Genomic DNA, 26377 nt, shown 5'->3' on the forward strand with positions numbered 1-26377 from the left:
TCTGGCGGCCATCTTGATTCTGTACCGCTCTAGTCAATGTAACGATGACTAGTCGGACACAGAAGTATATCAAGTGGCACCCTAGGAGAGACGTGTTAATATTCGGTCTCCAGGGGAGCGAGTATGTGTGTTACCGGTGATGTGCGCTCTTACAAAGTAAGCCCCATTGACCTTTTCGTTTACAGCAGAGCTAAAACCTGGCGTCTTAAGGCCGTATGGAGGCATTGGGCAACCCCCGTTTTTTACAGCGTTTTTTACAGGGTCAGTAATAATTACGCTTTACCATTACTATTGCAGAGTGTGACAACAAGCCCTTCTGCCCCTCCAGACCATGGGGCACATTTGCGCCTTATAAAAAGTATTTGACTTCATATGTACAAGTTCGTATTTGGTGTTGTATGTCACGTGGTGTTTGTCTTTGTAAATAGCACTCATTCACCATCTCCACTGGAGACACTTGTCATATGTTTTTTCTCCTGCAAAAGCACAACGAAACACAAGGTAGTTGATAACTACACACACCATAGAGGAGCATTTATGCAAATTATAATGACGCCTGTATTTACGATGCCTGCCAGATCTCCTGGTAGGCGAGTATTACTCTTAACAGTATTCTGTTTTATTTCCTACAGATACTACATACCATTGTGTAAATCGTATGTATTTAACCAATAGTGCACGCACATTAGGTGCCGCACTATTATTTCGCTTTTACACTATATTCCTCTACTTACCTGATTTATAGGTCACCTGAGAGAGGTACTCACAGGGCTGGCCCCTGTGTGGTCCTGAGTAAGAGTTTTGGGGAGGCTCGAAACTTGTCGACTAATACTAGGGACACCTAACTCATCATGGTTGTGCTGCTTTCCCCAGTATTCACCCCTGTTTTTAAACATACCAACTAGGAACAAGAATAAAACATTCGCCCACTAGTTAGGTATTTTTAACCATTTTTTTCCCACATCACTGCACTACACATTTATTTCACATAAGTGCTCCTATGTAACTTAGCAAGTCGTAGCACACCTCAAACCGCAGCGGATTGAGAGGACCCCTATGATGAAGCATGTCACCAAGGGGAAACCCTGGGAAGTGAGGGACTCTAGAAAGAAATTCTTCTTTCTGATCAGTAGACTTTTCTACTCCACATGAGCGAATAGTTTCTCCCATAGTTAGGTTCTAATTCCGGTATTCCGGTCTTTTTGTGTTTATAACTGATTAAGGAGGGTGAAACTAGCTAAAATCTCTACCTCCCCCCCCCACATCTTGCCAGAATTCTCTCGTCACATGTAAGTCCCTTGTAAAAGGTACCATGGGTACCAAGGGCACTGTAACCAGGGAAGGCCTCTAAAGGCTGCAGAACATATTCTGCCATCCTTAGAGGTCCCGTACCTTAACACACAGACACTGTCATTGCAGGCTGCGTGTTTTGGTGCAGAGAAAAGTGAGGAGTCGACATGGCACACATACCTCTGTGCTGTGCCTGCAACCCACTGCATTAGTATAGCTAAGAACCCCCCCTTCTAGCTGGGTGCACTATACCAGTGGTGAGGGGACCGTTGCACGAGTACTGTACCCCTACAGTGTCTAAATCCATTCTTAGACTTTGTAAGTGCAGTAAATCCATAAAGAGTATATGGTCTGGGAGTTTGTCATTACAAACTCCACTGCACCATAATGGCTTTACTGAATTGTTTTGGATCAAACCTCTCAGCATAATAAACCCACACTGATGCCAGTGTGGGATTTATTATACCATGCACTTAGAGGGCATCTTAGAGATGCCCCCTGAAAAAGGACCATACTTAGATGGGTTCCCTGACAGGTTACCACCAACCTGCCACAGGGAGACATGTTTCTGGACCCATGGGGTGGGAGCCTTTGCTCCTTGAGCCCAGAAACAAAGCCTTTCCTGGGCGGAGGTGGTCACAAGTCCCCAGGCCAGGAAGAGCCATCTGTGGGAGGGGAACTTAAAATGCTTTGCTGCCTTTGTAAGGCAAACCCCAGCATCTCCTGCTATCAGACAGAGGCCTCTTCCTGTCTCACCTCCTTTTCGGCGGGAAGATAGGCAGGAAGAACTAGAACAGCTGAGAAGGTGTGCCCACCTCTGCCAACCCCACCTCTCAGGTGGTGGAGGCGAGGTGAAGCCCACTCTTCAGTGCTTGCCATTTTGCAGATGTCAGGCACTCTCCAATCAGGGTTAGGGATTGTGCCCACTCCCCCACTTGGGGTGAGCACACCAAGGGTGTAGTCATCTTACGGTCAATAGCCCATTGGCTACTGACCTCGAGACCCCAAAAAACGCCCCCTAAGTACAGTATTTAGGGGGCAGTCCTGAACCAAGAAGACCGATTCCTGCAACCTAAGAAGAAGAGGGACGAAAGAAGATGCCCAGCAGAGGAGACTGCAGAGAAGAACTGATGAGGCCCCAGCCCTACTAGCCCGTGTGCAGTTTCCAGAGACCCTGCGGCAAAAGTCGCCTTGTCCTGCAGCCAGTGACCTCCAGAACAACTGGGAAGACTGACTGCCTTCAACAAAGACCGTATCTCCTGTGAACAGCAGTTCTGTTCAAAAGAAACTCCCAAGACAGACTCTGAGCCTGCTGATGACAAAGAAAACCAACGCCTAGACCCACCACTGCACCCGGTGCCTACGGCCCGAATCCGAGTGGCCCACTTGTCCAAGCGAGGTCCCCCAGAGCTCCAGAGTCCACTGTTGGTTGACCCCTCCAGTACTCCTGATGTCGCCTGCAGCATCTGCATGAAGACCCCCGCCCAACCGCGAGTGGCCCGGTAAGGTGCAATCCAACCTCAAAAGACACCCCTGCATCCAGCCACCCTGCGCCCTGGAGAAGAGAACCCACGGTGCACCTACATCCCTGAGCCCTCCAACTTACCTGCCCATCTGTTGGTTATTCCCGGAAGCCTTCCTGGACCGAGCCTGCAGCCAAAATCGGCAACTTCCATTGAAAACAACAAGGCATCAAACGCCAAATCAGCACTCTGCACCCAGCCGCCCCTGTGCTGCTTGGGTGCACCTTGTGTGCTAACTTGGAACCCCCTTTGTCCTGAGCCCAGCACCAGGAGCTTTGCTCCCACAACCTTGAGGCCTGCTCGTGAGCAGCCACCAACCAGAGGCCCTCTAGCCCCCATTGATAACATTTGGCCTCCGCACTCTGCACCCAGCCGCCCTAGTGCCGCTGGGGGTCCTTTGAGAGTGCATCCTTGATCCTGGAGGAACCCTAGTTCTAACCCCAGAAACCCAACTCCCACAACCAAGTACTTACCTGTAAACCGATAACTTAATTTCCTCCCATAGGATTGAATTGACTGCTTTCCTTTGAAAACATTTCGAAGTGTGAAGTTGGTTTGTATGAAACATTGAAAAACTGCAAATGTACAAAAAGTGAATTACTTATCTTTTGTCTAGGAAATGTCTCAGTGTGCTATCTAGGCATATCAAACTTATTGGCAAAAGTAACTTAAAAAGTAATCTGTAAAGTAACTGAAAAGTAATTTCGAACTGTTGACTTGCCTGTAAAGCGACCAACTGCATTTAAACCTGCATACAACTGTAAATCACTGCATACGATTTTGCAAAGTCTTATTTTACTGATCTACACCAGACTTGGCTTGGTCCTAGAAATAAAATGACAACATAATATTTCTATACAAACAAATTGGTCTGAGTTCAGTGTTTGAGTGTGTGAGATCATTTCTTGCCTGAGTTTGTACAAGAAAAGCTTAACACTACCCTCTGATAAAGGCTTACTGCTCACCCACTCTACCACAAATAGAGAGTAAGGTGCTATCATCTTTTACCTCTGCCTACCTTAGTGGTTCCACTGCACTTTATGCACACTATACCTCACTTTGGCATAGTATATACAGAGCCAGCATCCTACGGGGTGTACATAGGTAGTGACCACTCTACTTTATCGTGTTGCCAATATATTTGCCAAAATCTTAACCACAATGTTATTATTATTAAACTCATTTTTAAGGCGCACAAATCATCCGCCAAGGGATCTCTCGGCTCCTGAGAGGGAGGCGGCTGAGGAGGCATAAAAAAAGTCATTTTTCAAAAGAGCCAATGTTAAATTAGGCTATGGGTGTGTACAAGGCACAATCATCAGGCTACGTCACCTCATTAAATATTGTCACTGTCGTGGTGAAGGGCAGGTCGTAAGGGAGCAGGTGCTTAGCACAGGCCTCTGAACAGAGAATTTACCAGCCATCCACCTAAAGAGCAGGAGCAATCCTATCAGGGTCAACAACAGTCTTTTCACAAGTCCCCAGCAGACAAGGGATACTTGAGTGTATGCTATAGGGCAACAGTGACCGGGATAGAGGCAGCTCTGACATTGGAGCCCCTCCTCCCAAGCACTAACTTGCCCACTTTCACCCACCCCTTCCCTTGCCCCTCCACCCACATTCATAAAACACCTTTCAGCGGCAGGTTAAGGTATTTCCTCCTTTTTTTTCATGTAATCAGAACGTATCATGGGTATTAGCACCAGTTCAGCAGGGCTACTGCATAGAACTTCACAGTGTACCATCCAGCATACCACCACACCAACACATTCTCATCCAAGACCACATTACTCTTGCAAGCTGAGGCCAGCATGCTCCTTTAGAAGGTTAGAATACAGCCCTTGCTCAAACCTCAACTGGACAAAGTTGTACTTCATTAATCCAAAAGAGGGACAGCTCCCTTCGGCCCATCTAAGCCCTAAAGCCTGCTTAATTGGAACATCCTGTCGGAGTGACATTCCACTTCTTAATCTGAAAGAATTAATGACTCTGATCTGAAAGAAATCTACCTCTACATTCCTATCCATCCTGCCCATCAACAGTACCTTTTTTTTGGGAAGTGAACAACACTACCAATTCACAGTACTACTGTAGGAAAGTAGCCCTTTTTGCCATGATTACCCCCTCTTTTTGCATTTTAACTGATGTGAATTGAACCGGAAGTGCACTGAATTTCTGCTAACCAGGTCCCCAGTGGCAGAGCTCTTTTCTAAAACTGTACAATTGTTCTCCCCAATTGGCAATGCCTTTAGCACCGTCTATAAGTCCCTAGTAAATGATACATCTGGTACCTAGTGCCTGAAGTACTAAAAAGAGTACCCCAAGAGCTGCCGCATGAATTGTGCCACGATAAGGAACTCCTCACCGAACTCCTGCAGGGTTGCTGTTGCAAGTTGCATGTTTTAGTACAGACAAAAAAGAAAAAACGACCTGACACATCCCTGTATGACCGGTCCCCTAACACTGCATTTAGTACTTGTAAGTCACCCCTACAGCCGGCCTTACAGCCCTAAGCCATGGTGTTTGGTCTTACATGGGAAGGCATACCTGCATGAGCAGATATGCCCCTGTACTTGTCAGTTCTATTACTGCCAGCGCAAGTGAACAGGGAAGCCATTTTAAACCATATGCTGGACGTGTTCCCCAGCTACATGATGGCTTTACTGAAAATAGGGATATTTGATAGCAAACATCTCATATTTACAAACCTACCCTGATTCCAGTGGAGGATTTGTAAATACATGCACACAGAGGGCAGCTTAGAGGTGTCCCTGAAACCCTACCAGCCTATAGTGTGTTGGCTGAATGGTCTCTGCCAGACTGCCACCGAGACAGATTTCTGACCTCCCAGTGTAAGATCCTTTGCTATCAAGAGGTCAGAAACAAAGCCTGCCTAGGAAGAGGGTTTTAACACCCCTCCCTGTGTAGTACTCCTAGGCTGTCAAGCTTCAAAGAAGCTCCCACCTTTGAAATGCAAATCTGGCTCCACTTACAGGAGAGGAATCTGCCCCCCCCTTTCTTTCTTCGAAGCCCTTTCTCACTTGGACATGTTGAAACTTAGCTAGTCAGGTAGGCGTGCCCACCCCTCAGGCTAGTACCACTAATAAGGTGGCTTAACCTGATGTGGGTACTTTTTTTCAGAAGTGGCCATCTTTGTGTTGGCACACTGAGGAAGTGTGGGACAGGGTTATGCCCACTTACCACAGGAAGTGGTCACTTCCCTGTGTGCCATGCCCACCAAAACTGCCTGTGGCATGTGTACGTCACTCCTGTAGCATGCCTTACAGCCCTAAAGGCTGGGCGCACCATGCTACAGGTGAGGGCTTAGCTGTATGAGCGATATGCCCCTACAGTGTATGTGCCATTCACAGATATTGTACTTGCTGAGAAGCCATTTTGAGTACATGGGCTGGGAGTTTGTCAGCGCGAACTCCACAGCTTCATGGTGGCTTTACTGAAGATTGACAAGTTTGGTACCAAACTTCTCAGCACATTAAACCAACACTCATGCCAGTGTTGGCTTTAATGTAAAATGCACTCAGAGGCATCTTAGAGATGCCCCCTTAAAACACAACCACCCCTGATGTTGTTTCTGAGTGGCTGGCCGTCATCTGCCACCGCTAGACAGGTTTCTTGACCCCTGGGTTGAGAGCCCACCGCACTCTGGATACTGAAACAAAGCACTTCCTGGGCAGAGGTGTCATGCCTCCTGTGCTGCAGAGAAGACGATGACAACTGTGTAGTGGTCTCGCCCACCGTGCGCCCTGTGCGCGTGGGATCTGTTAGCCTTTGCCTCGTGCTGCCCGTTGGCTCTTGTGCACATAACCGTTTCAGTTAGGTCGGACAGTTGGTGCCGGCCATTTTATGCTTCTCTGGCTTGCATGTCGGACTTACATGTGGTAACTTAATAAAGCTTACATTTAAACTCTACTCCTGTCTTCGAGTTATTACACTCGATTTTGACGACAAGGAGTTCGAGTTCCCACAAAGAACCCACGAGGGAAAGGAGTTTGTTACTACGAAATAGAAGATGAGCAGGATTTAGAGAAAAGTAATGTGTTACCGGTGCTGGCTCGTTGCGCGCAATGGAGAGCTGTGTCCTGTCATCGGAGGTTTCCGGTTTGGCGTTGTGGTGTTGCGGAAGAAGCAGTGAAGAAATCAGAGGTGAGGCAATGGAGTTGACGGGCTCTGACTCGTGAGGAAGTAGCGGGTCCCGGCTCCGCCTCTGGCAGTTCTCGTGTCGCTTCTCCCTCTACCTGCCTGAAGTATAAACAACTAGGTATTTCTTAAAGGGAAAGGAGGCGCATTTCCGAGTTTCTTTCGGAACGATAAAAAAGGCGTCTGAAGAATAAAGGTATTTTGGGAGTCTCTCTTCTGATTGAGGAAGCAGCGTTTGTGACTGAACAATGTGGTGTTTCTTAAGCTAGTCAGCGTAAAACGAAAGCGTGCAGATTTACACAGTGGCACGCACACTTCTTGAAAGGAAAATAAAAACTACAGCATGGCAGCTGGCATGGAAAATTATTTGATGTGGATGATACTGTATTAATGTGTATTTGGGCATAACAATTATTACGAAATAAGAGGTTGTTACCTTTACACTCGTACTCATCCAGATTTACCAGATTAATAATACTTATAAGGTAGTTTACCTTCGGAAACTGGTAACTTCTTCACAATATGCAGGCTGTCCACCCTCCACCACCTTTTCTTGATACTCCAGGAGAACCACCCATGGCGTGGAGAAAATGGTTTGACGCCTTTGAGAACTATTTGGGGGCAATAGGGGCGCACAGATTTAGACCTGAAAGGAAAAGGTTTTTATTGCTCCACTCACTAGGATTTGAAGGTAGGGACACCCTCAAACATTTACAAGAGGCTGTTGATGAAGCAGGTGAGGAAACAGATGAATAACAAAGCACGGTAAGGAAACTGGCTAAAAGATATGATAAGCAACCAAGTGTTGTAGTGTTGAGGCACAAGTTTTTCAAAAGGGCACAAAAGATAGAGGAGGATGTAGAGACTTACGGCTCTAATGAAACTGGTTGCTGAATGTGAATTTGAGAATTTCAGTGAACTGTTGGTTCGTGACCAATTCATATGTAAATCTCTTGACAAAACTATTAGACAAAAATTACACTCTTTAGAAAATCCGTCGCTTGATGAATCCATTCGTATTCCTAAGAGCATAGAAACTTCTCAAACTTCTATTAAAGAACTGGAAAGTAAAAACACTGAAATGGTCACTCCAGTACGCCTCACGAATTACAAGAAAAAGAAGGATCTTCAACAAAATATTTTTTTCAAAAGAACTGACATCTGTTTCAGGTGTGGGTATCCTTTTCACACAAAAAATGGAAGATCATGTCCTGCTAGTAACGCTGTATGTCGCAACTGTGGCAAGATTGGACACTTTGACAAAGTGTGTCAGACTCATAAAAAAACAACGTTCGTGTAGGGTGTGTAAAAGACTCAAGTGATAGTGACAATGATGATACTCCGGGTGAATTAAAAGACATGGTGCTTGTAGTGAACAATGGAGGTGTAAAAAATGGAGATCCAAACGACTGTGTGGATCCGTATGTGGTTATTGAGGTTGGTGACAAACATTTGAGACTTCTAGTGGACTCTGGTGCACGGATCACAATGATTACAGATTCACTTTTCAGAGAAAAATGGGGGGAAAGATCTCTACAACCACCAGATCGCGAGCCTGTATCCTATGAAGGGCGCAAAATAGAGCTTCTAGGGTATTTTGAGGATGTCATGATTTTCAAGAACAGGCACATACATGGGAAGATATACGTGGCTGTGCACGGCCTTAACATATTAGAATGGTTCCATCAAGGTTTGTTTAACATGATGTTATGCCCGGGTGCCAGTGAACAGGTATTGGCAATCCGTGATCACACACATGTTGATGAACTGCTCAACAAATATCCTCAAGTATTTTCAGGAGAGTTAGGAAGAATTAAAGGGTTCAGCCATAAAATAAAGGTAAGAGATGATGCTTGTCCTGTGAAACATAAGATCAGAAGCATACCCTTCAGTATAAGAGAGTAACTGGAAAAATAACTTTTGTCCATGCATAAAAGAGGGGTAATTGAACCCATTGAGTCATCAGACTGGTCTTTGTCCTTAGTGGTTGCTCGGAAAAAAAGAATGAACTGAGAATTTGCATTGACTCAAGCAGCCTAAATAAGGTGATTTGGGTGGATTCGTATCCCTTACCCAATATTACAGAAATGCTGGGGGTGGTAGCAGGGGCCAAAGTTTTCTCTAAACTAGTCCTGGCCTCTGCGTACCAACCGATCGAGCTTGATAAAGATTCACTCCACTACACTGCATTCAACTCTCCTTCTGGGATGTTCCAATTCTGTCGCTTGCCGTTTGGCCTGGCTTCGGCAGCTTCTGTCTTTCAAAGGGTCATGGTCAACTTACTCAAAGGCATAAAAAACGTAGCGATATTTCAGGATGATGTCCTTTTTATTTGCTAAAGATCAAACTGAACATGATATGGTTCTGAACAAGATTCTCTTCATTTTTCCGGAGCATGGTGTGGTTCTTAAACGTGATAAATGTGTGTTTTCAAAAGACAAGGTGGAATATTTGGGACACACCATCTCTAGTGCGGGGTCACACCCAAGCTAAGTCTTGCCCAGGCCATTTTGGATGCTTCTGCTCCAAAAGACAAAGCGGGAGTTAAATCTCTGCTTGGTTTGATGGAGTTTTATGCACGCTTTATTCAAGACTACGCCACCAAAGTACGTTGTATTTCGAGATTGTTGAAGGATAAAAATGAATTTGTGTGGGACAACGACTGCAAACAAGCTTTTACTTGGCTCAAAGAACAACTGAGCACAGTCAAAGCTTTGAAACCGTTTGTGCCTGATGTACCATGCACATTGACTGTGGATGCTAGTAGCTATGGATTGGGGGCAATTTTGACACAGGAAATTGGTCATCAGGAGCATACTATTGGTTTTGCATCTAGGGTACTGAGGGAGGCAGAAACACATTATTCTGTAATTGAAAAAGAGCTTCTAGCATGTTGGTGGGGCATTGAAAAATTCAAAAATTATCTATGGGGACGAAAATTCACATTACAAACTGACCATAAACCTTTGGTGGCTATTTTAGGAAATACCAACAATCGAAATGCTACACCTCGCATAGCCCGTCTTGCATCAAAGCTTTTAAAATTCAACTTTGAAGTAACACACATCGCTGGGGGCAAAATTGTGAGGGCGGATGCTCTGTCACACTTGCCTCCAGCTTCCGGTGATGCCATTCAGTGTGATGATGACATTGATTATGATGAGAAAGAGGATTGTATTATAGCCAGTGTTGAGTTAAGGAATGTATGTTGGTGCAAGAAAGTTGGAGCGCAGCTATGGCCAAAGATGTTGTGTTAAAAGATGTGAAGAATTACATAATCCAGGGGTGGCCAAGGGAAAGGAATGTGGATGTGGCTTTGCAACCTTTTGTAAAAATCTGTGAAGAGCTTTCTATAGAGGATGGACTAGTGTTCAGACTAGATAAGCTAATAACTCCTGAAAGCGTTAGATGCACCTTACTAAAAAAAGCACACGAGGGACACTTGGGAGCCACTCTTACCAAACGTAGGGTTAGAGAATACTTTTGGTGGCCACAGATGGATAAGGACATTGATGCTATGGTGCAGGAGTGTACCATTGTGCGAGCAGCGATAAGAGTCTCCGCACATAAAATCCCCCTCTCACTCCCATACCTCTCCTAGAGCTCTGTGGGAGAAACTAGGCATTGATGTTTTAGGGCCTTTTCATTCTCTACCTCATCAGTGTAAGTTTGCCATTGTAATGATGGATTATTACACTAAGTGGCCTGAGGTTAAGTTTGTATCCAGAGTGGACTCAAAGGAGATTCTTGACTTCCTGAAATAAGTCTTCATGAGAGAGGGTTTTCCCTTATCCATCGTTTCTGACAACAGGGTGCAATTTGTGTTGCTGACGTGAAAGAGTTTCTTAAAGAGTCTTCTATTACCCATCTGAGAAGCTCTCTTTACCATCCTCAAACCAATGGTTTGGTCGAGAGGCTCAATAGAGTCAAAGCTGTTCCCCCTACTGTAAGAACAATGTTGTGGTTCTACAGGACCACCCCTCATTCATCTACGGGTGTATCTCCCTTTGTACTTCTGAGGCAGAAAGCCATGTACGGAGTTTAGACCTGCATGGATGTCTAAATGGTTTAGATCCAACACTACTTCACAAGAACTAGATGAAAGGGTCAGATGCAAGGTCGAAATGGTATGATCCAAGCAAAAAGAATACTTTGACGACAGGAAGCGGGAAGCAGGGATATTGCTGTAGGTGACTGTGTGAAAATAAAGAAACAGGGTTTTGTAAAAAAAAAAAAAAAGGAGAATCAAAGTTCAGTAAACCTGTTGTAGACAAAGTGTGTGGCAGTGCGGTTCGTGTCAATGGACGCAACTGGTGGAATTTGAACAAAGTTGTAAAAGCTAAAGTTGTGGTGGATGTTATGCACAATTCTACTGATGTTTTTGATGTGTCACACAACTCTGTTTCTGGAGATCGCAGTGTTCATGATTCATGCCATTCACCCTCTGTGTTGAGGAGGAGCTCAAGAGTGGTCAGAATTCCGGTCAGGTACCGACGTTCGATCCTTTCCCCCTCTGCCTCCTGTTTTCTTCCTTTCTTGTCTTCCTTTTTCTCCCCTTCTCCTCTCCTTCTTTCTTCTCCCCTTCTCCTCTCCCGCTTCCGCTTTGTTTCTCCCTTCTCTTTGAGGAAAGGAGATATATGTAGTGGTCTCGCCCACCGCGCGCCCTGTGCGCTTGGGCTCTGTTAGCCTTTGCCTCGTGCTGCCCGTTGGCTCTTGTGCACGTCACCGTTTCAGTTAGGTCGGACAGTTGGTGCAGGCCATTTTACGCTTATCCGGCTTGCATGTCGGACTTACATGTGGGAACTTAATAAAGCTTACATTTGAACTCTACTCCTGTCTTCGAGTTATTACAAACTGCTTTGGCCCCAGTCCTTTTGGCCTGTCTCTTGCTTCAGAGACCCTGCAAGCAGAAACCGATGAGTCCTGCAGCCTCCAAGATCCCCAGAAATCGGACCTGCCTTCGAAAAAGACTCTTGTCTGCCGGGTTCACTGGCTTTGTCCAACAAAGAATCCAACTCAAACCCGAGTTTGAGTGATTCACCTATCCTGTGAAGTCTCCCTGGTGATCCTGACCTTATCTGCATTGGTGGCTGACCTCTCCAGGAACCCCCTTGACGCCTGCATCCTCTGTTCGAAGGGTTCCTCTGACTGCTACCAGAACCAGCTATGAAAACCCAACACCAAAAGGCACCTACGCATCCTCCGCCGCAACTTCGGGAGCCCAGCCGACGGTGCCCCGGAGTCCCCCAGTTATGCAACTTACCTGCCCAGCCGTTGGTTACCTTTGTCCAGCCTCCTGGTCCAAGCCTGCAGTCTGTTTCTGAAATCAACGACCTACATTAGAAAGCAGTGGGTGCCCGATGCTGATTTGCACCCTGCTCCCCCTGTGCTGCTGGTGGTGTAACTTTGCTGCATTCTGGCCCCTGCTGTGATCACTTCAACCCCTGGTGCATTTGCCCTAAGACCGCGGGTACCTACTTGAAAAACCGTGCCGCTTCGAGGTACCCCCAGCCCCATTGGATAACATTAGGCCCAGTGACCTCTGCACCCAGCCGCCCACTGCCACTGGTGATGCAGTACCTAGCTGGTCTTGAAAATTGCCCTCTGTTGTCCTAAACCCCTGAAGCCTGGGGAAGTAAGTAGAGTACTGACCTGCAAACTGTTTAACACTGTTTTCCTCCATAGGATTGCTTTGTAGTTAAAACATAACATAACGTGTATTTGTAAAGCGCGATATCAAGCAAACTAGGGTCTCAAGCGCTGAATAACAGCTGTTTTTTGTTACCCAATGGTACTCATTTTATCAACCTCAAGTGGATGAAAGGCTGAGTGGACCCGCCGGGATGTGAACCTGTGACCATGAGATCGAACACAGGCCCCTAAGTGGATGCATTAGTCCACTAAGCCACCAGACCCGGCTGCATTGAACTGTTTAACCTTATCGCTGCAAAAGCATACCACGGTACTTGATTGACATATACAGAAAACACTCTGAAAACTGTAAAATATATACTGCATTTACAAAACATTACTGCATTCTTGAAAAGTACTACTACCTTTACAAATAGTAAAACTGCCTGCACTGATTCTTGGTTCTAGAATAAAATAACAAAGCAACAACTACCAACAGTTGATCCAGATTCAGTCTTTGAGTGTGTGCTATCATTCCTTGCCTAAGTGTGTAGAATAAATGCTTAACAAAGCCCTTTGATAAGCCTAACTGCTCAGCCCAGCTACCACTAACTTTAGAGTAAGATATTATCTACTTTATCCGTTACTCTACCTCTGGGGATCCACTGGACTCTATGCATACTATACCGTACTTTGATATGGTATATGCAAAGCCAGCTTCTTACATCACAACTACTTGATGTTACAGAAAAAATGGTAGAACATTGGTTAGAGTACAATAAAGTGGAAGAAGTCTGTAAACCATTACCAGGTTGCCTCACATTGCATTCTTGCACACATAATTAAATGGGCAAACTGGTTTTCAATTTCAACTTTAATATTGTATTGGTATTAATATAGTGCTTTCGCTACCCATCGTGAGCCCTGAAATGCTTATTTATATGCTACATACCCCTTACGAAGAGGTTTTGAAGTACATTGGGTACCTGGGCACATTTCAGGGTGCATTATTGAAAGAATTGTTTGTGCTTTGCCTTATTTGAGACTTGTTGGTGAGGTGCGTGAAGTTTGAAGCCGTGTTGGATGCATAATGTCAAAAGTGACTGTCAGCTATTTATTTTTCTTTGATTGATTTCAACCTAATTTAAAAATAGGAATTAATAATCCAGAAGGAAATGATAACATGAACATCTTATGAAATATGATGTATTTTACTGTATTTTGCTTTGCTAGTGCAGTTCACAGTCTGCAGTGATTTAGCAGCAATCATTTAAAATGTAATCTTACCTAATGCATTTCAGTTCACTTAGCGCTTCCTTTTAGCTCCTCAACCAGGGGGCCATTTTTGGGGGGTTGGAGGAAGGAAAGATTATGTATGTCCGGTTATGAAAACTCGGTTCATGTAGTCTTCACTGATAGAGATCAGCAGCATCAGTCCACTCAGAGAGATCACAACCAAGTAGGTCTCCTCAGGCATTTGTATCTGTATACAACAAAAGTGGACCACCAGGTAGAGTCCACAATCTGTTTTGCAGCACTGATCCATTGACTGTGTAGGGGTGGAGGTCTCCCTTTTGACTTAAGCTGCTATCTATCCCATCTCCTTTGCCTAGGGCAACTATCCATTTGCAAACATTCCATTTTTGTTTAAGCTGATTGATGTCCTCCCTTACCCTAAGAGTGCAGATTCCGTCACTAGGAATGTCCTATACAATTGCTTGCCTTCTTTGTGAAGATTGTACCCCAGGGCATGTGGATCTCTGGATGTTATGTAAAGATGGCTCTTTTTTAGTGTATCATCTTGCACTACCTCACTCTGAAATGCACCCTACCAAGCCCTAACTCTCCCTCTTCAATGATCCGATCCTTCCCTGGGGTCCCAAAATGGTGGTCCTCCCGATGCAAAGTCTAAACTTGATTTCCTTATTAGGTGTTTTTATCTCTCAGTTGTTGATATACACTACCATACCCTTTAGACTGCCACATCCTATGTTGGCCCGCCAACTCTGTGGCCAGTGTTCTCTTAGATTCATTAGATTCTGTGTACTGTTTTTGCTTGTAAAATACTAATTGTGACCTTCAGGATTCTTTCTTATGCCATATAATCTGTATGGCCTATAAGTGTTGTAAACTGTCAGTCAGCACACCCCCTTGATGCCTCATTTTGTGCTACTTTCCCTTATACAAATGCTACAGGTGTTCAGCTCCATAAAGTCCCTCATACCCAAGGAAGCTGGCCCTCAGCTCAGTTTCCACTCTCTTCTGATTCAGGCGCATCTTGAGTGAATCTAACAAACTTATCAGGAGGGGCAATGTGCCAGTACTATTCTTTACAGTCTCTCCAATCCTGAAATTCTTCCAGCTGGCTTTAGGATGAAGGACATATTTCTCCTGTAAAACTCCACTAGCAGCTATTGCTCAAGTAGAACATGGGTACATCCAGATACCATATGGCTACCATGCATATTGGAGTGAGAGCGATTTCTAAGTCCATGGCCAGGATACTAAAGCTTAACAAGCATTTGCAATGCAATATGTCTCGCATTAGGAAAGTGTGAGCTATTGGTATTGTAAATGACACATTTTTTAAATATGTGTTGGCTTTGAAAATATATAAATTAATAGCATTGTTATTCACAAAGCCAATAGCTTACACTTTCCTAATGCGAGTCCTATTGGCTATGGTAATGCTTGTTGGTAGCAAGCAAGGACAGTGCTGTTGTGGTGCTGAGTGATGATGTGGTTGGGCTGAGTGATGTGGTGGTGTATTAGGGTGATGTGGTGGTGTCCCAGAGTGATGTGGTGGTGTCCCAGAGTGATGTGGTGGTGTCCCAGAGTGATGTGGTGGTGTCCCAGAGTGATGTGGTGGTGTCCCAAAGTGATGTGGTGGTGTCCCAGAGTGATGTGGTTGTGTCCCAGAGTGATGTGGTGGTGTCCCCAAATGATGTGGTGGTGTCCCCAAATGATGTGGTGGAGTCCCCAAATGATGTGGCGGAGTCCCCAAATGATGTGGCGGAGTCCCCGAGTGATGTGGTGGTGTCCCCGAGTGATGTGGTGGTGTCCCCGAGTGATGTGGTGGTGTCCCAGAGTGAGGTGGTGGTGTCCCCGAGTGATGTGGTGGTGTCCCCGAGGGATGTGGTGGTGTCCCCGAGGGATGTGGTGGTGTCCCCGAGGGATGTGGTGGTGTCCCCGAGGGGTGTGGTGGTGACCCCGAGTGATGTGGTGGTGACCCCGAGTGGTGCGGTGGTGTCCCCGAGTGATGTGGTGGTGCCCCAGAGTGATGTGGTGGTGCCCCTGAGTGATGTGGTGGTGCCCCCGAGTGATGTGGTGGTGCCCCCGAGGGATGTGGTGGTGCCCCCGAGGGATGTGGTGGTGCCCCCGAGGGATGTGGTGGTGCCCCCGAGGGATGTGGTGGTGCCCCCGAGGGATGTGGTGGTGCCCCCGAGGGATGTGGTGGTGCCCCCGAGGGATGTGGTGGTGCCCCCGAGTGATGTGGTGGTGCCCCCGAGTGATGTGGTGGTGCCCCCGAGGGATGTGGTGGTGCCCCCGAGGGATGTGGTGGTGCCCCCGAGTGATGTGGTGGTGCCCCCGAGTGATGTGGTGGTGCCCCCGAGGGATGTGGTGGTGCCCCCGAGTGATGTGGTGGTGCCCCCGAGTGATGTGGTGGTGCCCCCGAGGGATGTGGGATGTGGTGGTGTCCCTGAGGGATGTGGTGGTGTCCCCGAGTGATGTGGTGGTGCCCCCGAGTGATGCCCCTGAGTGATGTGGTGGTGTTCCTGAGTGATGTGGTGAGTGAGGATGAGCGAGAGTGTGTGAGGGTGAGGGTAAGGGAGGGTGAGGGTAAGGGGGTGTGAGGGTAAGGAGGTGTGAGGGTCCGAAGTAAATGGTGGCAGGGCAGACATCATAAGACAGAGAGAAGAGACTGCGTGGTGACTGCGTTGGTCAGTTTCAGAATCGGGAGGGGCAGAGTCAGCACTGTCTGCAAGGGATCAACGTGTCTAGAGGCAAAGCATAGCAGATGTAGCATTGCAGCTAGCAAGTAGAGTGTTTTCAAGCTGAGTGTCCCTAGAGAGATGGCAACACAGCAACAGCATTTGAGGAGCAAGGCTACTGTAAACAAGCACGGTAGGCTTTCACTTTCGTCCAGAAACAAGCTCTCGGCATTGCTGTGGCGGGGGGAGCGGGAGCGCATTCCTTTGAAGTCTGATGCGGGGGAGCGGCAGCCTTTGAAGTCTGATGCCGAGGCACAGACAAATGGTGGTGTGTTATGTGGCTGGCTCTGTGCACGCGCATAGATCACATGAACTGTATGCGATCCGCAGCCATTTTGGTAGACTTTTCTTTTCCGCGTACTATAATCTCGCCGCCACAATGCGCAAGCGCATTGGCTCAGGCCAGACCTAAAAAGCAGGTCTCAAAGAAGCTCCCAATACCTAATAAGCGTTTGTCTCATTCACACTTGCTTTTTTACAGGCATGATTAAGCATGTTATTCTGGTTGCTAAGTATGATTATGTCTTATCGGAACTGAAGTTCTTCATTTCCCTTTTTCTTCCTGCATGCATTTTTTGTGAATGGTGTGTGTAATATAGCCTTGTGTTTTATTGCTGTTTTACTACTTTCTTTGAAAACTGCATAACCACTACTTTTCTTTCGTTCTTTATCCAATTGACATTACACTGAAGGCACAATCAGTATTCTTTATCATTTTTAATAAAATTGAATTGATCCAATATTGGTTCATTTCCAGCCCTATCTTATTCTCTTCTGAGCAAACTAGTGGTTTTATGCACCATAAGTTGCTATTCACGCTAACATTCAAATGTCTTTGTTGTTAGGTCAGCAAAGCTTCCTGCATCCTCACAACGCAAATATTAATGAGGTTGCTAAAATCCAAAGAGGCGTCTGCAGCTGTTGATGTACGAACTTGGCCAACTATCATTGACACAGGTAAGGCTTTGACCATATGGTTTTATAGAAATTATAGTAAGAAAGCCCTCTTGAACAAAACATTTTTCTCAAAATACATAGTCCTTGAGTATTGCAGTGTGACAGGCTGCAATTAGGATGCTGCTCTTGTGCCCTTAACATGCTACGAGAGACTGCAGAATCTGGCTGCAAGCTCAGCCTAGGCATGCACCAGAAAAAAGGTTTCACATCCTTGGCACAATTGTAGGTATTCTGTGGTCAGTTTTCACACTGATGTGCAGCAGGAAATAGAGACAAAGTTTCATGGCCTGAAAGTGGTACTTGGTTTGGTTGAACGTTGCCCCAGGGGAGTGTGCACCACCAGGTCTATGGTGCTCAGACTTATGCTTGCCAGTGCGTATCTCCTGCGGCCCATAAAGGAAACTGAGCCATTGTGTCACCAAGGAAATCATTGCCATAAAGGTGACCGCTAGAATACATTTCTTCATTTTGAGGGCATCAAAAACAGATGTTGGTGAATGACCCGCATGACGTCTGCCTCTTGTGTTTGAGCTTGGGGCACAACTCCAAGATATGTGAAGAATGTGCCCTCATGCACCCACAGTCGATCCTGGACCATGAAGCACGTGTATGTTGCAGACCACAAAAATAAGTAACAGACCTCACATAGGTCCCACTCTGTTCCACATCAAGGGCTCAGATCTGTTTATGCTTTTTGTTTAAATCTGTTTTTATTGTGAACACAGCGATAAGCCTACAACCTCGTGCCGAGGCCGGCCGCGCATATGATAACTCGTGTGTCTATACCAACTGGGAAGAAGCTTTAACACAGCGCCTTGCCTACAACCCCTCGAGGGGGGCCGGCCGCGTAGCTTAGGGGTGAAATACGCAGAGGTTGGCCCCATGCAGGTGCTTTTCTGCTTCGTAAGGGAGGCATATGGTGAATAGCTGACTGTAATGTCACAAAAATATAAGGCCCAACAGGGCGTAACTGCCTCGTAGTGATGCGAAAGCCAGATTGGCAAGTAGGAAAGGAGAGAGAATCAGAGGTGCAAAGCGCGGAGTCTAGGAGGCATATGTCGCGCGTAACTGACAGAGCAAAAGTGGCGCACTAGGGGCTCCCAGACCGCTTTGAAGCGTGTGTCCCTCGCTTGTATCCGCTCCGTTAGTATTTCCATTGCCAGGACCTGCCAGAGACGCACGAACCAGCACCCTTTTAATATGGCTGAGTACCTCCTTCCAGAAGACAGCTAGGGTCGGGCACGTCCACCATATATGCACAAAGTCACCAGTCGCAGATCCACACCTCCAGCACAGCGGCGAGGTGTTAGGGAACATCTTGCTAAGCCGCAGCGGGGTATAATACCATTGAGTGAGCAACTTGTAAGCGTTTTCCCTCTGGGGGATGCTGCGGTAGATTTTGGGGATATCGCTCCACAGCCTGTGCCATTGGGAGGGTTCAATGTCCATGCCTGCTGCTAACTGCCACTGTCTCTGGTAGGGATGTGCCGGTGTTGAGGTAGGGTGTTGCAGTATGTGGTATATTTGTGAAATAAGCCTCTTCAGCCCCCCTAGGGAACGTGCCAGTTTCTCAAAGGGTGTGTAGGCCCTAGTGGCCGCCTGGTACATGTCGCCGCCCATAGTCCAATGGCGTAGCTGGGCGTATTGTAGGCCAGCTGTCGATGGTATTCCGAATTCCTCCCTGCAATCCTTCCACGTTTTGGGCGAGCCTCCAAGGAAGAGGTCCCCAATGACCCTGCAGTCTCCGTGTGTCCATTTTTCAAATGCTCGAGTCCGGGAGGCCGGGGGGGAAGTGTGGGTTTCCGGCAATTGGGGTGTGTGGGGATGGGAACGTAGTTAGACCTCTAGGCACCGCTATCCTGTCCCAGATTTCCAGGACTGTTTTTGTCGGGACCGCCATGTACGCACTTCTGGAGCGCGCCACTCGCGGAAGCCAGGGTAGATCCCATATAGTACGCCCTGTGACCGCTCGGTCCATGTGGAACCAGTGCTTGTCGCTTTCACGTGCACCCCATTCCACCAAGAAACGGAGGTGTGATGCCCAGTATTAGTGTATCAAATTTGGGCATGCCAGGCCTCCTCTGTCTCTCGGTTCCATAAGGACCTTCTGGGAGAACCGGGGGTGTGTCCCGCCCCAGATGAAAGACGTGATCTCACGCTGAAGGCTCCTAATGCAATGAAGTGGGATTGGGGTGGGTAGACATTGAAAGACATAAAGAATTCTGGGGAGGATAGACATTTTAACTGCGTTAAGGCGCCCCAGCCACGAGATCATCAGGGGCTTCCACTCCCGAAGATCTGCCAGCACCTCTTTGCGGCATTCCGTCCAGTTTACCGAGGACCAAGATTCTAAATGAGGTGTCAAGTCAAGTCCCAAGTACTTTATGTGGTTCTCCGCCCATTGGTAGGGCACAGCCTCCTTCAGGAACGGGATCTCCTCCTCAGGTATGGTGAGGTTGAGCGCCCAGGATTTGGTATGGTTTATTTTAAGGCCAGATGCTCGTTCGTACAGGCAAAGCACCTCGTGAACCGCTGGGAGGGATTCGCGAGGGCGCGTAAGAGTGAGGATCAGGTCGTCTGCGAACAGCGCCACCTTGTTGTCTCTTCCCCCATGAGACAGATGTCCACTATCTGTTCTTAAATTCATAGTATTAATCAAGCCTTAAATTGTATGGGTGTGTGGAGGCTCTTGATAATGATTTAAAAACGGTCCGGGATCTTGAGACTCGTGAAATGTAGTTAGAGCTTGCAGGCGTGTCGACGTGAATTTCTTCTGCAATAATCCTGGCTTTAGTTTCATTTCACCCATGCGAAAGCTGTTGGAAAATCATCTTGCTCCTCTCATTCAAACCAGCAGCTTCTGTACCTCGTGGCATGTCTTAGAGTGTGAAGGATCTACAGGGGGCTTCTGTCGGTTTATCACCGGTGGGTTCACCCATTACACAGTCAAAGCCATTTGAACCTGCCTTGGGTTCTGCACCAACGCTGGTAGCAGCTTCAATTTTGACAACTAGACTTGCCCAAATCCCTTTTTAATCAACACCTGCCTGTAAGAAAGTGCCCTCTTTTTGCATGGTTGCCCCCACATTTTGCTAAACTGGTGATGTACTTTGAGTGTGCTCTGGGTTCCTGCCAAACAGGTACCCAGGGCCTATGTTCTTTCCCTAAACTGCATTAAAAACAAAACCCAATTGGCACTCCTTGGCCACAGGCCAGTCGCTTGTAAATGGCACCACAGGTACCAAGAGCAAGGTGGCCAGGGAAGGCCTCTAAGGGCTGCAGCACTTATTGTGCCACCCTTAGAGGCCCTGTACCTTAACACGCACACATTGCCTTTGCAAGCTGCGTGTTTTGGTGCAGAACAAAGTGAAAAGTCGACGCCTACAACCCACTACCCTGGCATAGATCAGCCACCCCTCTAGCTGGGTGCACTATACCAGTGGCGAGGGTACATGTGCATGAGCCCTGTACCCCTACAGTGTCTTAGCCAATTCTTAGACAGTGTAAGTGCGGTTCTGCCATTAAGAGTAGTGCTGGGAGTTTGTCATTACAAACGCCACAGTACTATAATGGCTTTACTGACAACTGGAACATTTGGCATCAAACTTCTCAGCACATTAAACCCACACTGATGCCAGTGTGGGATTTAATGAAAAATGCACACAGAGGGCAGCTTAGAGATGAACCCTGAAACACGACCTAACACTAGTGTCCAGGCTTAGTGGCTGCTTTCTAGCTGCCACCACCAGACATGTTTCTGGACCCCTGGGTCGAGATCCTGCTGCTCCACAGGGTCTGAAACCATGCACATTCTGGGATGAGGTACCAAGCCTCCGCCTGCAGGATGGGCAGCGTCCTCGAAGGGGAAGCTTCAAAGGATTGCCGCCTTTGTGAGCTTCCCCAGGCCTTTGCTGCTTCCAGCAACTTCCCCCACCGGTTCTGTCCCCCACTTTGGGCGGGAGAATCAGTGGGAAAAACAAGTAAGGAAGGGAGATGTGCCCTCCTTTGCCAACCCCACCCCTTAGGTGGGTGAGTTGAGGTGAATCACAACTCTCTGTCCTCACCATCTGGCAGATGAGGGGACCCAGCCAACCAGAGTGAGGCATATGCCCCCCTCCCACTGGAAGGTGGCCTAATAGGGGGTGTACCCACCCCAAGAAAGGGACCCATCGGTCCCAACCTTTACCTACCTGTAACACCCCTAAATCTCATAATTAAAGGCAACCCTTAACCTTGCCTCCTCAGACAAGAACCTGCCAAGAGAAGAAGGACCAAAGAGCCTTGCTGAAACTAAGAAGAGGAGGACGCCCCATCCCTACCGGCCTATCCCCACCTTGAACCTGGCCAGTGAAATTCCGGTGTGTACTGCAAGAAGCCTCAAGAACCCGAAGTACCTGCCCTGCCTTCCATACGAAAGACTTTGTCTCCCGTGAGCACCGGATTTGCTCCCCCACTGTCTCTGGCTCTGGCCAAATCCACGAGTCTGCACCCGACACCACGAGGAGGTCTCCCTGCGATCCTGACCTAACATCTGGTGATCTCTGACCTGCCTCGAATCTCCAAGCGAAGCCTGCAGCCTCTTTCTGGAGGATCCCCTCAACCACGACCGGAGCTCGTAAGAAAACCTGACGCCTAAAGACACCCCTGCACCCAACGCCCACGGCCTTGGGTGGCCAAACTGTTTGTGTTCCATCATTCCCAGGCATCCAACTTACCTTTCCAACCGGTGGTCACCTCCAGAAGGTCTACGTCCCAGAGCCTGCAGTCTTTGTTGCAACCGGAGAATCCCCATTGAAAACCAACAAAGCACCCAATGCCAAAACAGCACCCTGCAGCCTGCAGCCAGCCGCCCCTATGCCGCTGCGGTTGTACTTTGGGTGCTAACTCGGATCCCCCTTTGCCCTGAGCCTAACAGCAGGAGCCTTGCTCCCTCAACCTTGTGGCCTGCTCGTGAGCAGTCACCCACCGGAGGCCCCCTATACCCCATTGGAAAACATTGGGTCTCAGGAATCTGCACCCGGCTGCCCTAGGACGCTGAGGGTGTCCCAAGAGTGCATCCTTGACCCTGTGGCAACCCTGGTTTTAACCCCAGAATACCAACTCCCAGAAACAAGTACTTACCTGCAAACTGTTAACTAAATGTTTAGGTCGAGCCTAGCGTTGCAGCGCATGCGCTGTTCGCTCTGCGAGCCATATTGTAATAGGGTTAGATGTTGAAGTGCCTTGGAAGCCCGCCTATATTTTTCATTGGCTGTTGTCATTGTCCATGGTAAATGCTGGCTTCTGATTCAATATGAGGCTTCTTAGTCCCGCCTTGTTACCGCCCTGTCACCTTTTGTGACCGCTTGTCAGGACTGGATCTTTTACCTGCAGCATTACAGGGTCTCCTTCATAAGTCAGTAAGCACTATGTTTTGTCAGTCGCCTTTGGCAATGGCAGCCGCATGTTTATTTTTGCATCGTGCTTTCACTTTAACAGTAGCTGCCGCCCCACACTGAGTGGTGTTTGGGGCGGCCGCTATGGCAAAGTGAAAGCGCGATGCAAATCTAAACAAGCGGCTGTCTTTGCGCAATGGCGACAGCTTGTTATGAATTGCTTCTGGACGCACGCGCCTGGCTGCAGCTACAATTGAGTCCCATTCCATTGCTTAAGCTAATTAAAAAATAGGAATACATTTGGCTTCCTTTCTGAATGATAACAATTCAGCAGCAAGCAAAATGCAATAATGAGGTGTCAAAAATGTTCAGTAATGCTGTCAATAGAGCAATTTGCATTTGTCTGGGAGATTATTGCGACACAAGACCATACTTACTTGGGCAGTACAGCACAACAACAAAGAAACAGGGGCAAAAGGGGCTGGTTTTTTGCAACCTGGGAGCACCGTGCTCAGTTTAGACAGATATTAATTGAGCTGGAAGCTGGGATAACCGCTCCACACTGCGGCTTCACCAGCCGATATTACAGTTGAGTTTTCACATCACGAATGGGAGGAATCCATATTTACATACCATCCACCTGAAGCAGGCAGAAAGTTAGATCTGAAAGAGACACGTTAGTGATAGATTCCTTACCTTCGAATATCCCCAGGTGTCAGATTGGGTCCGGAAAGCTTTAGTCAGCAGTACCCCTGCGCGTCGATAGGCGTTGTCGTACGGCTCCACTTGCCTCGTATTCGCTGAGATAAAGTCACTGGAGCTACTTAGACGCGCCCACGGCCGCTGACGTCCACTCTTTCTTTTTCCGCACCTGCATGTGCAGATCCGGAGAGAGCGGTACCCCGTCACTTGTTGACTAAGTATTTTTTTGTTTGTTATTTGTGAGTGCACTGTACCCCTGGTGCATAGGGATGCCCGGTTTCAAGCTTTGCGAGGGCTGTCCGCGCACGATGTCGCTGATGGACCCACAGCATGAGTGTCTCTTCTGCCTTGGGCACGACCACAACACTAAGTCGTGCTCCCACTGCCGGGCCATGGCCCGAAAACTTTGCGGGAGCGGGCTCGAAAGTGGCTGGAGGCCCGAGAGTCGGCCCCACGTCGTTCCAGGTCCCGGTGCAGCGGGAGGTCGAAGGTCTGGTCGCAGAGCAAGCACCATCATTAGAAGTCTTTGCACTCTGAGTCAGGTAAGGCGAAGCACAAAAAGTCGAAGAAGCGTTGCCGCTCTTCGTCCTCGCTGGTCGTGGGACGCGGCTGAGGGGGCAGGTGGCACCGCCCCTGCGGTTCCGACGGAGCCTGAGCAGTTACTGTTGGTTTACCCACCTTTCCCGGGTCCATCGGCGACTCCGGCCGAATTGCAAGAGTTTGTGTCAGCAATGGCGCGTATCTTCGGCCCGTGCGGCCCCTTCGTCACGCCTTTGGGCCTCGCGGGCCTCACTGTTCCACGTTCCTCGACGTCTCCGGCCCCGACATCGTCAACGCCCAGAGGCCTCCATGGCTCCCCGTTCTTCCCAGTGGACCCTGTACGGCCCCCCACCGACATCGACGTCGCTGGCGGTGACCGACGCCGGCGTCAACTTCCTTCCTGAAGTCGCCACTGTGCCGGAGGGGTGTCTCCCGAGGCCAATGGGGGATTTTTACTCTTTTATTCACCCACGTCCTCATAGACTTGTGGAGGAGGGTGAAGACTGGGAAGGGTTTGAAAAACCCTCTCATGGCACAGTGCGAGGTTTTCACCGACTGGGAGGGGGACGTGGAGGCCGGCGACCCAGATTACGCTCCAGAGCCTGGTTCACCATCTCCTTCTGCTACTATGGAGGAGAGTGGTACCTTTTCAACGGTGCTGCGTAGTGCAGCAGAAGCACTTAACCTCGAGCTCCCTACAGTGGCTGTCCGGACCAACCTACTGACAGAAGTGCTTCGGCCAGCTTCTTCTGAACTGCTGTTGTCGTTTAATGATGCACTCACTGATGTGCTTCTGGGCACTTGGTCCAGACCCAATACAGGGGCCCCTGTGGACAAGGGTGTGGGCTGACGCCATCGCCCGGCCCCGGGTGTGTCCCCCTCCTCACCCAGCACCCTACACCTGAGAGTTTGGTGGGTCAGGCCTCAACATCCCGAGCGCATTCCCTTCTGCACCGCCAGACAAGGAATCCAAGAAAGTGGAGCAATTTGGGAAGAAAATGTATTCTTCTGCGAGTTCCGGTCTGCGGTCTGTGAACACTGACTGTCTTTCGGGCCGCTATTCCCATTCTGTATGGGATGCGGTTGCACAGGTGCTGCCTTAGCTCCCGGAGGGGGCCCGGACAGTTCTCTCCCACTCTATTGCAGAGGGGAGAGATGCGGCTAAATTCATGATACTTTGTGGTCCTGATACCGCTGATTCGCTGGGTAGAGCACTTCCCACAACGGTGACGCTACGCCATCATGCCTGGTTGAGAACTCGCCTTTTTGGTGATGAGGCGGATTCCACATTGGAGCTTTTCAAGGACTCCTCGAGTAACAGACAAGTCCTTAGGCCTTTCGGCCACACATACTCCTTCCGCTTCTACCTTTTTGTAGCTCCGGTAGGGGCATCCAGATACGTTTGTTTCAGAACAGGCCTGCGCAGCAACAGTCCCAGCGCAGCCGCGGATGTGGGACTCGCATAGGCGAGTCACGGGGCCAGCGTGCGGGTCAGTCCACCACTACCCCCACTGCCAGTGCCTCCACACCTTCCTAGTCCAGTGTTTCAGACCCACCAAGCACCAGTGGGTGGCAGGATTCATCATCACCTCCCCCACTGGCGCACCATTACAGCAGACAGGTGGGTTTTGGAAATTTTTCGAAGGGGCTACTCCCTCCCAGTCGGGTCTAACCCCTCAGCCATGCCACCGCAGTTCAACTGCATGTCGGGATATCATTTGGCACTTCTCCAGCAAGAAGTTACAGCCCTCTTGGCCAAGGGGGTCATTGAGCGCGTTCCGACGCCAGAAGTAGGTCGTGGTTGTTACTCCCACTACTTCTTGGTTCTGAAAAAGGACAAAGGTCTACATCCCATCTTGGACCTTCGGAACGTAAATCGCTTCTTCCAGACGGAGAAGTTCAAGATGCTCACTCTGGCTCAAGTCTTGTCTGCTCTCGACCCACAAGACTGGATGGTGGCACTGGACCTACAGGACGCTTACTTTCATATTCCCGTCCTGCCGGCCCATCGGCGTTAACTGCAATTCACGGTGTGCCAGGAGCATTTTCAGTTCACCGTGCTCCCCTTTGGCCTTACCAGTGCCCCTCTGGTGTTCGCAAAAGTGATGGCGGTGGTCGCAGCTCAACTGCCAAGATCAGGGGTTTCAGTCTTCCCCTATCTCGATGGCTGGTTGTTCCAGGCGGGTTCGCCCCAGACAGTCTTCTCCCA

General features: G+C 48.4%; 1 protein-coding gene across 1 annotated transcript in view; it reads left to right on the forward strand.

Annotated features, from left to right (window-relative positions):
• Positions 1-26377, forward strand: part of DIP2B (DIP2 acetate--CoA ligase B (putative)) — a 792630-nt gene that overhangs the window by 575613 nt on the left and 190640 nt on the right. The window contains exon 28 of the mRNA XM_086966287.1: positions 17440-17551. Coding sequence (XP_086822413.1) covers positions 17440-17551 — 112 coding nt within the window. The remainder of the gene's footprint in view (positions 1-17439; positions 17552-26377) is intronic.

Source organism: Lissotriton vulgaris, chromosome 1_1 (genome assembly GCF_964263255.1).
Source record: "Lissotriton vulgaris chromosome 1_1, aLisVul1.2, whole genome shotgun sequence".
In the NCBI taxonomy this organism is placed as follows: domain Eukaryota; kingdom Metazoa; phylum Chordata; class Amphibia; order Caudata; family Salamandridae; genus Lissotriton; species Lissotriton vulgaris.